The sequence below is a fragment of the Filicampus tigris genome, chromosome 13, assembly GCF_054856515.1.
Source record: "Filicampus tigris isolate MCC_2025a chromosome 13, RoL_Ftig_1.0, whole genome shotgun sequence".
NCBI classification, from domain to species: Eukaryota; Metazoa; Chordata; class Actinopteri; order Syngnathiformes; family Syngnathidae; genus Filicampus; species Filicampus tigris.
In genome coordinates, this window is record NC_141229.1 from 2,500,521 (window position 1) to 2,515,439 (window position 14,919).

General features: G+C 42.2%; 2 protein-coding genes across 4 annotated transcripts; both read right to left on the reverse strand.

The window, feature by feature from the left end:
• Positions 1–485: 485 nt before the first annotated feature.
• On the reverse strand, positions 486–7,844 carry LOC147137132 (E3 SUMO-protein ligase ZBED1-like). Of its 3 annotated transcripts, none has more exons than XM_086049827.1 (3): positions 7,628–7,844; positions 5,454–5,577; positions 486–4,592 (listed from the first exon to the last, which is right to left on the reverse strand). In XM_086049827.1, exons 1-3 carry the CDS (start codon positions 7,654–7,656, stop codon positions 2,916–2,918), a joined length of 1,830 nt encoding a protein of 609 aa, XP_085905953.1. In that variant the 5' UTR covers positions 7,657–7,844; the 3' UTR covers positions 486–2,915. The 3 variants fall into 3 exon arrangements, with proteins under 3 accessions (XP_085905953.1, XP_085905952.1, XP_085905951.1); XM_086049826.1 differs by lacking the exon at positions 7,628–7,844 and adding an exon at positions 6,764–7,465; XM_086049825.1 differs by lacking the exon at positions 7,628–7,844 and adding an exon at positions 6,538–7,465.
• A 414-nt stretch (positions 7,845–8,258) lies between these two features.
• Positions 8,259–14,517, reverse strand: kif3cb (kinesin family member 3Cb). The gene is made up of 9 exons (XM_086049824.1): positions 13,819–14,517; positions 12,426–13,255; positions 11,506–11,607; positions 11,310–11,432; positions 10,122–10,240; positions 9,868–9,984; positions 9,516–9,630; positions 9,108–9,286; positions 8,259–8,841 (listed from the first exon to the last, which is right to left on the reverse strand). The coding sequence occupies exons 1-9, from the start codon at positions 14,291–14,293 to the stop codon at positions 8,703–8,705; spliced, it is 2,199 nt and encodes a 732-aa protein (XP_085905950.1). The 5' UTR covers positions 14,294–14,517; the 3' UTR covers positions 8,259–8,702.
• Between the last annotated feature and the right edge of the window lie 402 nt (positions 14,518–14,919).

A 14,919-nucleotide genomic window follows, 5' to 3' on the forward strand; every position in this document is an offset into this window, starting at 1 on the left:
ACGTCATCCTACTGTACGTGTGTCATTCTCTTGACTCAGCAACCTTTCCCACGCTGCTGTGCTAGGAAACTGTTTTTTTTTTATTTCAAAATTTATATTGAGACTTTCAATTACCCATTTAAAAACACGCGATTGTTGTATAACAAAATGTAAAAACATCAATGTAATACAAAAAGTAAACAACACAAAAAAACAAAACATAAGGCACAGTAAACTTTCATTCCAGGTCAAGTAGAGATAGCGCACTAAGGAATTGAAAAATGCAAACACTTTTCTTTTTCTTTTATTTCAAAGTATTTACATTCAGATTAAACTCTACAGTAAATATCTGAAAATTTGGTAGGGATTTAGACATTCTTATTTTGTGCAAATAATATTTGCCAAATAACAGCATAAGATTGATCACAAAGGACAAAGACAATGTCATCATCAACAAAAATCGTAATTATATCTTTTACACCAAGTTCAATGTTATTACCATTTTTTTCGACATATTAAAAAAAAGACTCATAAATGTAGAATTGTCTCTGACTCACTCCAACAAAGGTGGATCTATGGTCTAAGTCAATGAACTTGGAAAGTGAATTATTGCGTGGATACATATTTTGCAGTATTTTAAATTCAATCTATTTTATTTGAAATGCAGAATTGAAAAGGGCATAACCATGTTATACGCCAATTTAATTCTGCATTTCAATAGAAGTTTCCTCATGAGGAAATTGTTTTATATCTTGAAAAAAGTATGATTAACACGTTTATTTGTGCATTTTATCATAAATATATCAATTCCTCTAATTGTGAGAGAACGTGTTCTATTACGTCTTTATAGCTTAGATGTCAGATGACATTTCATCAACTCAAGAATACTCTGAGGAAGATCGTTTACATTAGACTTAAATTATTTGAATTTGACATGAAATTACTTTATACCAGACAATAGCGTATTACCATTACTTTGAAATAAATCCGCAACATGAATTATACCTCTTTCAATCCAGGCTTTATTGTATTTCCGGTAAAATCTCGTACCCTTTCAGGTGATGATGATGCTGGTGTGGTTTGAATCCGCTTTACAGAAAATTCCTTACATTGGTCAACATTTATGAGGTATTTTTTTAGGCCATTGTTTGTATATGTGTGGTTGAATGGATTCGTCATGGAATCGAAGAGGAGGAGTTAGCGTTACACATAGTAACAATGTCTTTTCGCGGCATTTTCTTTCTGATTTGATCCAGCCGTCAACACGACAAGCGCACCGTTTGTTAACACTTGTTACTCTGTTTACATCGATTAACGGTGTTTCTGGCTTTTGACTTTTCCTGTCTCTGTATATATATATTTCATATATTGTCATTTTATTGTATTAAAAAGCAAAAAAAATGTTTAGGCAGTGGTTATTTTTGCCGTGACCAGCTCTGATTGATCAAACGCCGCATCGATCTAATGGCTGTTATTGGTCAATTGCCGGGGCGAGGGAGGGTGTTGCCGTGAATTGGCTTACGTGATTACGGTAGGTTGGCTGTGAATAGGTTATTTTACCGTGACGTGTGGGCTGCCGGGATTCGGGTATTTTGCCGTGAGTCCCGCACACTGCGTGGTTCCTGCCTCACTTCACCCTCCTTGTGTCTTTTCATGAAGTTTTCATTTTGTTTCATCACTGAAATTAGGCCGTTATCGTGATTACCATTTTATTATTCTATTATTATTTAATTTACTACATTTGGGGCTCGGTGTGCTTCATTTTTGCCTAAAAGTTATTTAAAAATCTGTTTTTATTTAGTCTAGAGAAAATTTTGAGTGCTAGGTAACTGATTCTTAGCATCGAGATCAAAATTATGGTTTAAGAACTTTGTTGCAACGTGAATATTAAAAAAAAAAAAAAACGTTTCTTGGCTTACAAAATTGACAGATTTAGGAGTATCACCATTTTTTTCAATGCTGGCCATTGAATGAACTTGGCTGATGATGCTCCAACCTTTTACAAGTTGTGGGAAGGCCATCCCTCTTCTGTCCGCAAGGAGGCAAGTGTTGCTGTCTCCACGTGTCACACCATGGACAATCACATTTGTTTTTGTAATGTAAACGAGTACATACAAATATCGCATTTAACAACAACAACAAAAATCACAATTGCGCATCAAGCCCTGAAGTGTGACCGTAGCCTAATATGGACTTAAAACACTTTCTTGTTTCGTCTTGTACTTCTTTGTGCTCTGCATCATCCAAATTACGCTGCTTTGGGAGAATCTGGAAGTTTCCCCATTTGATAATAATAAAAAAAAAAAAAAAAAAAAAAAAAGACAAGTTAAAGGAGTCCACCCCCAAAAAATTATTTACAATAATATGTTCTCTGCAGTCCAGTAGTCTAAACACAGAATTCCAATTGATACTGTGCTTGTGGAATATTAGTTTCGAAATAAAATGCACCTGTTTCTGCCCATCTCAGGGGGCGGCCATTTTGTCACTTGCTGTACCTAAACTCTGAGCAACTATGATGTCATTTTCAGTTGAAAGCAAGTGACAAAATGGCCACCACTTGAGCTTGCCAAACGGGTGGATTTTTGCTGCTTAACTCATATTCCACAAATGCAATACCATTCACAATGCTGTGATAAAATTAGTGGAGGTGCATAGAACATATTGTAAAGAACATTTTGGGCTTGACTTCCTCTTTAAATAATGTTGGAGAACAATGACAAAGTTACATGTAGCATCACGTACCAGCATTTTGACTTCGATACCTGCATAACGTACCTCAACACCGGTATATCGACAAAAAAGTGAGACATCAGCAAAAGCGGAAACATTAAAACTGACAAAAGAATTTTTATGAATTCAAGGTATCGGGCTACACTTGATAAGAAAATAACATTTTTAAAGGTGAACATTTAAAAAAAAAAAACATCATGCCCGACTTAAAGATGTGACAGCTCTTTGGCCATTTTTAAGTTCTTTTCTAGGAAAACAAGGGCATCAACATTTTCCTCCGACAGCCTAGCGCGTCCAGGACCGCAGGTGACAGCCGACGTGCTCAACACGTGCTCTGAAGCACAGCTTGAGGCTGGAATGCACATGTACTGTTTGGCAAAATGTGCCAGGGTTGGCAGGACACTTGAGTGGCTCCTCCACCAGGTGAGCGGGTCTTCCGAGGCCATTATCTCGTCCATTTTTTGATACAACAAAAATTCCCTTCTCAGTTTGTTAGCAGCGGTCATGGAAGGGCTGTCCTGTTCCTCAGCCACACTTGCAGCTTCGGACTCTCCCATCTTTTCAGCTTTGATGGCGGATAGCAAGCTTTTTAAGTCAGTTCTTTTCACTGGTTTTGGCCCGTTTTGTTCTTCCTGATGCTCTGCGTCTTGGACCACCACAGCCGGTGGCCACTCATCCATTTTCTGCAAAAGTAACGCCTTCACTTCTTCCTCCAGGGTGACAAAGCTATTCTTAAACCTCGGGTCCAAGAAGGTCGCGGCGTTAAGCATCCTGTCCAACGCTGCGCTGGCATATCTTTCGGCGAAGTCTTTTCGGATTTTGTCTTTCATGACACACGAAAGAGCACATTCGTCCTCTTTCGCTGCCAGACAGGAAAATATTTTCCATTTCAGGGGCAACACAGAAGACAACGTGGGGTCCCTCTCGCCACTTAACGCATCTGTGAAGCTGCTGAGTGGGCCGAGGACCTCTCGAACAGTTGCTAGGATGGCCATGTCCGTGCCTTTGGGGATCAGGTGGCGGTGCTTCTTCCCGTTCTCAGCCAAAACAGCACAGACGGCTCGCTGCTGCGAACAGAATCTGTCCACCATTGCAAAGGTGGAGTTCCATCGCGAGGGCTCGTCATGAATTAATTTTTGGTCGGGTAACTTCAGCGCCTTCTGTTTCTCCTTCAAGCTCCTCATCATTTTATTCGACCGAGCAAAGGCGGACACGGTTGACCGGATCTTCGACAAGCACGCCGAGACTCGATCCAGCCCTAAAGCCTTGCCCACGGCCAGATGCAGATTGTGGCCAAAACACGGGATCCAGTTGTAGGTTCCAAACGCCTTTTTGTTGTTGGCAACATTCTCAGTGGTTATCCCAGACATTTTTGAAAGGTCCAGTCCCCATTTCTCTGACAGTATCTCCTCTAGTGCCTCATGGATACTTTTGGACGTATGGTCTGAATATAACACGGAGCATCCCAAACACCAGGACTGCGCTTCCCAGAGCCGATTAATAAATTGGATCGTGACGGCCATGTACGCATCAACTGTCCGGCTTGTCCAGATGTCGGTGGTACAAGCAAAGAAAGGCTGGTTGATGAGTTGCGCCAGAATGATCTCCCTGGTCTGACTGTAAAGTTTGGGGATTTCATTTCTCATGAAATAATTTCCTCCAGGCATGTTATATCTTTGGTCCAGATGACGCACAAGGTTCTGGAATCCGGGTTTCTCGACAGTATACACGGGCACCTGATCAAGGCATATGAACTCGGCAACGGCTCTGTTCAATCTTTTTGCATCCGTTGAGTCAGAATGATACTTTCTGGTGCCCTCACATAAAGTTGGAAGAGGAGACTGCCTCGAGTAGGTTGATTTTCTCGCCGTCTGTTTTTGGGCCTGAGGGAGAGCGAGACAAAAATCAACTTCACTGTTTATACACTTTAAAAGGGAAGTCAACCCAATTTGGGTTTTAACAAGAATATCGTCGCTGCACTGCGAAAAACATTTGATGATGTAGCTGATTGTCTGTCACCAAATTTTTGTTTTCTTGGGCAAACAGTAATAGGAGCAGCTCCGGCTCGAGGCCCTTATAGGACAACCCCGGTACTGCACAGCATCTATTATGTACCGGTAGTTCACTTTTAGCCATGACGGTAGAACTATTGTTTCAGTGGACCATCGACCAATTTTTCTAGAAAAAAATGGAATCAAAGAAAATGCTGTTGACCCTCTGCAACGGTTAAGCTGCCATGGTTGTGACAATGAAGCCCAAGGCTCCGGACTAACTTTCATTACTAGGAGCACACTGGCCCCTAACCTGAAATTTTAGGAGCGCACACAAAGCAACTTGAGATGTAAATGTTCACATTTGTACTCATTTTCACTATATTACTGACTCTACATCATGGATGAATGGGCAAAAGTGTGGCGCAAAAGTTTGTCAGCAACAACAAAAGTATTCAAAAAAAAAAAAAATTGTGCAAACTATCCGAGTAGATAGTGCGAGTAAATTTTCAGTCCCAAATTTAAAGGGCAAAATGCCACCATTTGGGGGCAGTCTGGAGCCCTGAAAGCACAGGTACAGATCCAGGGGCACCCAAGGGGGCGCATCCTGCCTATTTTTCTTAAACAGATTGACATCTTTTTGCTAAAAAACAAAGATCTCGCAAGATTTTTCTATAAACGCCCATTTTTCACCATGTCTATCAATGTAAACACAATCCAAAATGTTGGGAAGTAACATCTTTGGTGTCTAACCTTTGCAACTTTTACTTTACCAACGGGGTGATTATGATGTGTGTTGATCTTTACAACAGCAATCTTCTGTCCATCCTTGGTAGCCCTGAACTGCACAAACGCTCCACAATCTTCACGGAAGGTGCTGTTTGAAAGAAGAAGGAAAAAAAAGTACATCAGTAAATCAGGGTTCATTTGATCAGATGCCATTGCTTAGCAGAGGTTCTCAAATGGGGGTAAGTGAGATTTTAAAATATTTTTTTAAATGAAGAATCAGTACATAAATTGAGCTTGATCACAGCAACAAAACTCACCCGTTTTTATCCATCTCATGGGAGGGGCCATTTTGTCATTTGCTGTCGACTGAAAATGACATCACAGTTTCTCAGGTAATGACCAATCATGGCTCAGATTCAGAAAACAGGTGAGCCGTGATTGGTTGTTACCTGAGGCCTGAGCATCTGTGATGTCATTTTCAGTCGACGGCAATTAACAAAATGGCCTCCCCCTGAGATTGATAAGAACAAGTGGATTTTGCTGCTTATTTCGTATTCCACAAACACAATATTAATCAGAATATCAACTTTAGACTAGTGGGGTTGCAAAGAACATACTATTGTAAAGAAAATTTGGGGGTTGACTTTGGCTTTAGTAATGTATGTGAAGACACTGACCATGTATACGATTTGTCAAAATAATTAATCAACAATGATGTAACATGGTTGAAAACAGATTTCAATTTACACTTCTCTACAAATCTCTGCAAATATTAACATTTGCAAAATATAACTTCACTGACGAGCTATTTTCTTTTTTGAACAATCTCACGGGCTACTCATGTGGTCCTTGGGAGGGCGAGGGGGTGTCAGTGCTGACCCGTGATCTAGATCAACCACTACAAATTATGTTTGAGAAAGTTTAAGAAATGAGCACTTTGTTTTACGTCTTTTTTATTATTTCAACCAAAATGCTTTGTGTTGGTTAGGGGGTACTTGGCCGAAAAAAAATGTTTCACATTGGGGTATATAACCAATGAAAAAAGTTGAGAAGCACTGCCCTACAATATAAGGGACGGCCGAGGCCTCATGGAATTTTGGATACTTACTAGTACAGTTCTGAACTTTTTGTCTTCTTCGATTCATATTTTCTCCCACCCTTCACACACGTGTAGCGAATTTCATAATATTTCAGAGCAGGGTTATCATGTACATTCACCCGTTTCTGGGCTGCTTTGAAGGTCCGCGTGTCTCTACGCCAGTAGGACACACTTTGCGCCTTCTCAAAAGAGGCAATCGCGTCCTCTACTTCTTTAAATGTAGAAAATTCATCACCAAGGCAGAGTGAAGGCGACTCCATCACGGCAGCATTCACGATTACAACTCTGTCGATCAAGATGCGTCTTCTCACATGCAACAGGAGCAAATCCGAGTCCACCACGGCAACATTCACGGCACATCCGTGATTCACGGTCAAATGTGGCCAATATGGCGTCGATTACCGCGCGCTCGACCTAGTTCTCGCGCGATAAAGTGCTCGCGTGAGATTTACCGGCTCGCGTGAGATTTGCCTGCAATATCACGCTAACACGAGAGTTGTCGGTCTCGACGAAATAAATAGATATTTATTTTTATAATGATTCTCAAGCTTATATAAAAGTGATCAATAGCTCACTGATCAAAAAGGCAATGAACCAGTCACTACATTGAATGTACGTGACATATGCATACACCCACTGGCATTCATTGAGCATTATGCTCAATGGTGTATACTAGTTTTCTCTGTACAGTATAGGGTTAAGTAGGTCGGATACGCAATTTTAGCCTCTAGTGTAAAAAGATTTTTACGGTGTACCGGGAGTTCACATTAACTCACAGTACCCTCTCTTGTTCTATTTCTCTCTTGCACTTTGTGATACCCATACGACTCATTCAGTAACTCGGATACCTCCAATTAAAATAAAAATGATGACGATGATGTTTTTGCCTGCCTGCGGTAACGGTTTATTTGGCGTGTGCACCGTCGCGAATACGTAAAAAATGATACAAACACACTCGTAACGCGCCACCAACGCAAAGGCTAACTTCAAAATAAAAGTTTGCGCCAGTACAGTAGCCTTAATAGACTTTTATTTTGAAGTTGGCCCGCGTGCTGGTGTGACGTGTACCTTGACTTACATTCTCGACATTTTGGCTTACCTTGTTTTAGAGAGAGTTTCAACCAACATCAACAGAACGCCATCCCGAAATCATATTCAAGCGCTGATTTTGGACGAGCGAGCGAAAAAACGCTCGCTCACTCACTAGGAATCCGCAAGTTAAATACGGCATCACTTTATGATACGGCACAAGTCTGTGCCACTAACGAGAGCGTAAACATTGACGTCACGACATCGCGATACGGACGAGACGTGAAGTGTATTCAAATGCAGTCGGACAAATTAAAATTCGAACAAAAACAGTATCTGTGTGCTGTATATATTACCTGTTACATACCTTTGTATTAATTAACTTAATGGTCTGCTGTTACCCACCACCTAATTTACCTGGAAACAGTCGAATAAAGTGACTTATTTCCCTCCACTGTAAAGTGTACTTGTACTTTGGAATAAACATAAATAGAACAGGTATTTATGTCATTTTCCTGCGCCGCGTCGCTGGGTTTCCATAACAACCACAATGGCGGCAGTGATGTGGTATAAAAAAAAAAAACAGTACACAGTAGAGGGGCATAACGTACTTCAACGAGATTGAGTCTAGGAACATTAGAGAAGCACTTTTATACACACACATTTATGTACGTATTCTTTTGACATTCATAAAAAACATCTAATGATGTACTGTATTTATTATGTTATTTATAACATTTTTATTCATTTTTAACATTGATTCATTTTTTGTAATTGAAGGAATATTTTAAAAAGTGCTGTGCCCCCCCCACATCTTTATTTTCACATTGAAGAACAGTACACTCAATTCACTTGTCACAATGTCGCCAATGTAAAAAAATAAGGCAGCTAAATAGCCAGAGCAAGCCTTTCTGATACAAACCATATTTGCCTGACAGTTACAGTTGCGAGCGACACATGCCACCACCACCGATACTCCCAAAAAATGCAAATGAAATGGTCAAACACGGAAGCTTTGGCTGTGCTTTTTTTTGCTGATATCCTCTTTGTTAGAAAGCACCAGTTCCTGTAGTAGGTCCTCATGCTTACCGGCGTCGTCGTTGTCACACGCTAAGCTAATATGGCAGGGCGGAGCCGGATCCTACTCAGGGGCTGGTTCGAAGCGAGGCCTCGGGTACGAGACAGGCGGCCGAGGAGGGTCTGCGACACGGACCCTGAGAGAGTGACGTCAGGGCGGTGGATGACACGGATGCTGAAACACACGTCGCTTGTGGGGCCTGATACCTGCAACGGCCAAAGAAAACATTTTCTGCAATTACACGGGGAAATTGTTGTGCTCATTGTTGTGAATATTAGCTTATTTATGAAATTTTATTGGCATTTCGTGGCAATTTACTTGGCATTTTTGCCAATTCCATTTTATCATTATTATTAGTAATAGTGGTGGTAGTAGTAGTATTTAATGATCATAATGATGATGATTATACTTCCAATTCTTATTTTTATCATTCTGCTCACTATACAGGAACCGTTGGGCACTCCGGTCTCACCAGGATCGGGATTTCCTGAGCCGCGCCGACGACCGGGTCCTCTCCCGCATGACGACTTCCGACCGGGGGTCCGGCATCAAGCTGGGGGAGAAGACCCTCTCCAGTTGGGACCCGTGAAAGTTGAGGGTGAACATGCTGGGCGGAGACACATCCAGCTCCAGTAGCATGATGTTCTCCGCCTGCTCACACACACACACACGCACACACCAGAAGGAGCAGCAAAATATTCATTGAATTGAAGTCATGGCTTTAAAGTACAATAATACAGACGGCTATTTTCTCTCGTTACAAGACACTTTACAAAAATGTGTTGTTTTTTTTGTTTTTTTTTAACGGAATAATGGCTTTTCCCTTCATTCAGATACGTGTGTCGTGGAACACGTGAAACTTGCATCTCAAGGCGCTGACCTGATATCTGGACGGGGCCCCGGTTGCCGTGGCGACAGCGGCTTGGGCATACTGGCTGATTGGACGCTTGTATCCCACGGCGGACAGAGGTCTTCGCTTCACCCGAGTGGCCGTGCTAGCATACGCATGGGGGCAAGTAAGTGAGCGAGCGAGCGAGTGAGTGCCAACCGGTCCTGCCGCATCCAGCACCAGCGTTTACGCTGTTTTTAATTATATAATAAAACAATAATGCTAACTGTTGCAAAATATCTCATGTTTTTTTTTTTTGGGTGAAATTATTTCATCCCTAGTATAAAGTCATCCAGGCATCCGCATCCAGCACAGGATACACTTGTATTTTTTCCAATCGTACCGTTCCACCGGGATGACCGACATCAGCCTCCACTGATCTTCCTCGTCGTCAAAGTGAAGTCTGTTGATCATCTTCTTCTTTTCAGCGGGAGGGACGAAATTCTCCATCAGGAGGGATCTGAAAATATGCGCGGTGGTAATCCGTATAATACACGCTCGCCAATGTATTAGGTACAGATGAGCTCATGCTAATCTCGGGGTGGAGAACATTCCATTAATAATAATAACGTGACCCGAAATAATATTTGTTCTCACTTGTACTTGAGCTCTCGGGTGAGTTCCTCCTGCGTTTGCTCCAGTTCCTGCCTGGTTGCGACGTGCTCGTCCATCACGTCGCGCATCTCGGCCCATACCAGCTGCAGTTTAGTGTACAGCTAAACATGCGGGCGCCACATGAGACAACATAAAAGTAAAGTGAAAGACTTGCATTAAAAGTAGCCAGGAAAAGAAAGTTAAGTTTTGAAAAAGAAAAGTTAGTATTTTTGAGGAAAAAAATATATATTTGGGGAAAAAAGTCTGTATATTTTGGAGAGAAAAAAATAATAATATGAGTTAAAAGTCATAATCTGTGTATATTTTGAGGGTATATTTTGGGGACTACTGTACATATATTTTCATGGAAAACTTATAGATCTCAAAGGAAAAAAGATTTACATTATCGAGCAAACAAATGTAGATTTTCCCGAAATTTTTTTTTTTTTTTTTTTAAGTTTGTTTTGAAAAATGAGATTACTTTGAAAAGGTTGCATATTTCAAAGAATATGTGTATGTTCGAGAAAAACTGTTTATGATTGAGAATTATTACTTTTTTGTGTATTTTGTGGCAAAAGAATACTATTTATGAAGAAAAATAATTCTTCAAAGGAAAGAGGAGGAAATTAAAAAATATTGTATTTTGGGGGAAAACATTTTCATGAAAATTTGTAGATTTTAATCTTAAAAAAGAATAATTTCCAGAAAACGAATGTGCTCTCATTTTCTAGTTCATAAATAAACTAATAAAACTAAAACTAATACTAATGATAATACAGTAAAAACAAAACTAACAGGGACATTGTCAGCAATCCATCCATCTTTTTTAATCTTGCACACAAGAAATAACCTGTATTATAAAAATGTAAACAAATACTAAAAATATTGAAAACTAAATGAAAAAATCCAAACTTTGAGAACCCTGGTCTGCAGTAACTTGCGTCCATATGCAAAATGGATCGCCGCGATCTCGGGAAAAATCGACAATATCAAATTAGATGTGCGCAACTCAAAAAGACGGGATACGGTGAGACCATAAAAAATATAAAAACAATATTTCAATATTTCAATATTCAGTATTTTTGCCGCACGTATTTTTCAGCCGACAGCTTTTTGCGTCGTACGCACTTCAAATGTGTCCCTAATGAAGCGTCCTGCTGAGCCCATTTGGTGGTTTGTGAGCGTTCTGACCTTCCTCAGCTTCTTGGTCTTCATCTCCACTTCCTGCTGCAGCGAGGAGAAGGTCTCCCTCATCTCCAGCGTCTCCTCGTCCTGCAGCATCACCTGCTGCTGCATCTCCCGCTCCCGGCGGATCTTCGGAAAAAACGCTCGCTCTCGCTCACTCGCTCCGGTCGCTGGCGGACGTTTGAATGGGAAGTTTTCTCACCTGCTCGGCGATCTCCTGCCGCTTCTGTTCCAGCAACTTCTGCTGTTCGTTGGTGTGGTCCATGATGGTCTTACCTCCCTCTAGCAATTTGCTCTCCATGGCCTGGCCAGAAAAACATGTGGACATGACGCTCGGGGCAAGACCAGAGTACAGTCATACACCATAAAATATGAATATTTGAATATACAAGCACAGAGTATATTACCGAAGCCTATTGCGTTCACTTGGAAAAAAAAATCCTGTTTGTCTAAGCAATTTTGGGGGGAGGGATTTGTCTTTTTTTCTGTTTTTAGGAATATTATTTTCTGTTTTGGAATATTTTCTTCTGTGTTACATTTTTTTTTCCTCCTGTTTTATGGAATTAATTTTTCTGTGTTTTTTTTTTTTTTTTTTCAGTTATTCAGAATATTGTTTTTAATGACCAGAAAAACAACAGGGACAAAAATATATATAAAAACAACAACAACAACAACAGAAAATCTAAAAAATATTTGAAAAAAAACAAAGCCCCCAAAAAATTACTCAGAAAAACAGGACGTTTTGTTTAAGTGAATGCAATATGCTTCCATAATATATGTATTATACATGAAAAAATAAAAAAAAGCTCAATAAAAAAAGTCCTATATTTTCAAAATTAATTTGTTTTAAAAATGACAGATTTTTTAGGAGAAATTTTAAATATTTTTGAGAAAATGACATATATATATATATATATATATATATTTTTTTTTTTTATTTTTTTATTTTTTTTTTTTTTACAATACTTTAGTTGTATGCTGCAGAGAAATGTTTTTTTTAAATATATTTTCAAGGAGAATGTATATTTTTCAGAGGAGGAACGGGGATGAATAATACATTTTCAAGTAAAAATGGATGTATTTCCATGAGAGGATTTTGGCCATCCCATCGTTTGTCTATACCTTGTACTTCTCAATGATCTTCTCCACGGCCTCCTGATCCCACTGGCCATCGTCTATTTTCCCACCGGAGTGGCGCCACTTCATTGGGGGCCCTTTGCCGACTCCTCCCTCGTCCTCCTTCCACAGTTGCGCGAGGTCCCTGCTGAGTCTCTTGCTGTCCCGCCGCCGCTGCCGCCGCTCCCTGGCCAAGGCGCCTCGCTCCTCCAGGAGGGCCTTGAGTCTGGCGATCTCCCTCTGGAAGTCCCTGAGGAGGGCGGCCTCGGGGTCCTCGTTGACGCGGGGCTTGTTCTTGATGTTCTTGGCCCGGCCGGCGTACCTCAGGGTGGCCAGGGACTCGTGGCGGTCCCGCTCAGCGGGCCCCACCGTGGCGATCATGACCGTCTTGGCGTTGCCGCCCAGCGAGTCCCGCAGGAGCCGGGTGAGTTTAGAGTCCCTGTAGGGCACGTGGCCCCCCTTGCCGTCCGCCAGCGCCGAGATGACGTTCCCCAAGGCGGACAGCGACAGGTTGATCTTGGCCGCCTCGCGCAGCCGGCCGCCCTGTGCGCCGGTCCGGCTCTGGCGCTCGCTCCCCGCCAGGTCCACCATGTTAAGGCGCCCCACGCGGACCGGTTCCTCGGACTCGGACCCGCATTCCACCGTCACGGCAAAGATGGCGTGCGAGCGCGAGCTGCGGCGGTTGGCATCGGTAGAGCCCACCGAGCGGCAACGGTCGCCCAGCGTCAACAGGTGGTGCATCTCGGCCGGGTCCTTGGTGACCACCCAGGACAGGTCCTTGACGTAGACGCCCTCCTCGGGACTCTCCTTCAGTTCCAGCTTTCTGACGTTTTCCACTGGAAAAAAAAATACTTAAGATTTGTTACAGATACATTTATTGGTTTGTGTCAGAATGGTGATTAGTGAGTACAGGGAATGAGTGAATGAATCTGAAGGCAGCGACTGCATCCCGAATCATTCATCATTCACCACTCCCTAATCACTACAAAAGTATTTCCAGTGGACTCTTTAAGGAACTATCAACGTCCACATTACAATAAACGCAGTCACTCTGATCGTTCGTAATCATTCACTTCCCTGTCGCAGCACATAAGACAAAAATACGCCTTTAACCCTAGAACACTAACGTCGGGTGATTTTCACCCACACAATTTTCTTATGTGACATTTTGTATTGGGAAATTAAAGAATTTATATTTTAGAGCAACAAATCTAATATCTAACAGAAAAGTACTGACATTATGAAGATATTTTGGGGTATATATATTTTCGAGGGAAAAAATGCATGCACCTATTTTTTTATTCTTAGTTTCTTTTATCATTAAATAGTGAGGAAATTAGTGAACAATTTGAACACAGCCAACGTCGTTAGACTTATTCCCCCCCCCTAGTATCCTTACTCAGCAGATCCCGGATCTCCTCCTGGTAGATCTCCAAGTAAGAGGACCGGACCAGATACTTGTGTCCACGGCTGCGCGAGATGTGCGCGAAGATGTGATGGAAGGCGTTGGGGATGACGCCCCGCTTGTCCGGGTCGGCCGGCACCCCCCTCATGGTCCACGTCTTCCCCGTCCCCGTCTGGCCGTAGGCGAAAACCGTGCCATTGAAACCCATCAGAACCGAGTCCACCAGGGGTCTGACGGCGTCGTCATACACCTCGCACTGGGTGGACCCCCACCCGAACACCGAATTGAAGGTGAACTCCTTGGCAGGCTCGCCGGGTGGCGCGCTTGGGTTACGGACGCAGATGCGGCCCAACTCGGCGTCCAGTTCCAGGATGGAGCTCCCCTTCTCCGCCGTCGCCTCCTTGTTGGTGGGGGGCCGGCAGCGGACCACCACCCGGACCGACTCGCACGTCTTCCCCTTGTTGGACATGGCTAGACGTACAGAAGACAGCGCCTTCTCTTATTTATTGTTTTTAACACGCTTCGGTTCATCCGGCCGCGTCACGGCGAACCCGCGCTGGTGTAGCCGGGACTCAAGCTCCGCATCCCGGCTGGGAGGAGGACAAGACGCCGGTGTCAACAGCAGCAGCTCCAGCACACGCCCTGATGATGATGACGACAGACAATGGCAGGCGCGGCAAACACACGTGACCCGCCCACGACCATTCACGTCACGGCACCATTAGCCGGCCACTTCATTAAGCACACCGCGACGACGATGCCAAACAACAACAAACTGCTTTGGAACACACCTGGAATATTTCTTGTATTATCTGAACAGTTTCCACCCTATAATTGGTTACTAATAGTGCAAGTCATTCATCTCAAGAAACAATTTGTTCATTGATTTATTGTTGAATAGAAGTCAATCAAAAACTTTGTATTTTTATGTTAAATAAATTCATGGCAATTAAGAAAAAATTCACATGATTTGCAAACAATTTAGCATTTAAATTGGTTACAAAATTCAAATTGGGTTTAAACATTTTAACACTCATACAACGACTGGTTTGAAAAAAAACCTACATTTGATTAGTTTAGTTAAAATACCAAATA

Bases quoted from the DNA above. Each gene is read 5' to 3' on its own strand.
- LOC147137132 (XM_086049825.1), bottom strand. From the start codon at position 6,788: ATGGAGTCGCCTTCACTCTGCCTTGGTGATGAATTTTCTACATTTAAA. The intron at 5,578-6,537 runs GTAAGTATCCAA...TCTTTCAAACAG, and splicing joins AAAAGTTCAGAACTGTACTA to CACCTTCCGTGAAGATTGTG. The intron at 4,593-5,453 runs GTTAGACACCAA...GCTCTCCCTCAG, and splicing joins GTAAAGTAAAAGTTGCAAAG to GCCCAAAAACAGACGGCGAG.
- kif3cb (XM_086049824.1), bottom strand. From the start codon at position 14,293: ATGTCCAACAAGGGGAAGACGTGCGAGTCGGTCCGGGTGGTGGTCCGC. The intron at 9,631-9,867 runs GTACGATTGGAA...TGCGTATGCTAG, and splicing joins TCGGTCATCCCGGTGGAACG to CACGGCCACTCGGGTGAAGC. The intron at 8,842-9,107 runs GTGAGACCGGAG...TGGCCGTTGCAG, and splicing joins CTCAGGAAATCCCGATCCTG to GTATCAGGCCCCACAAGCGA.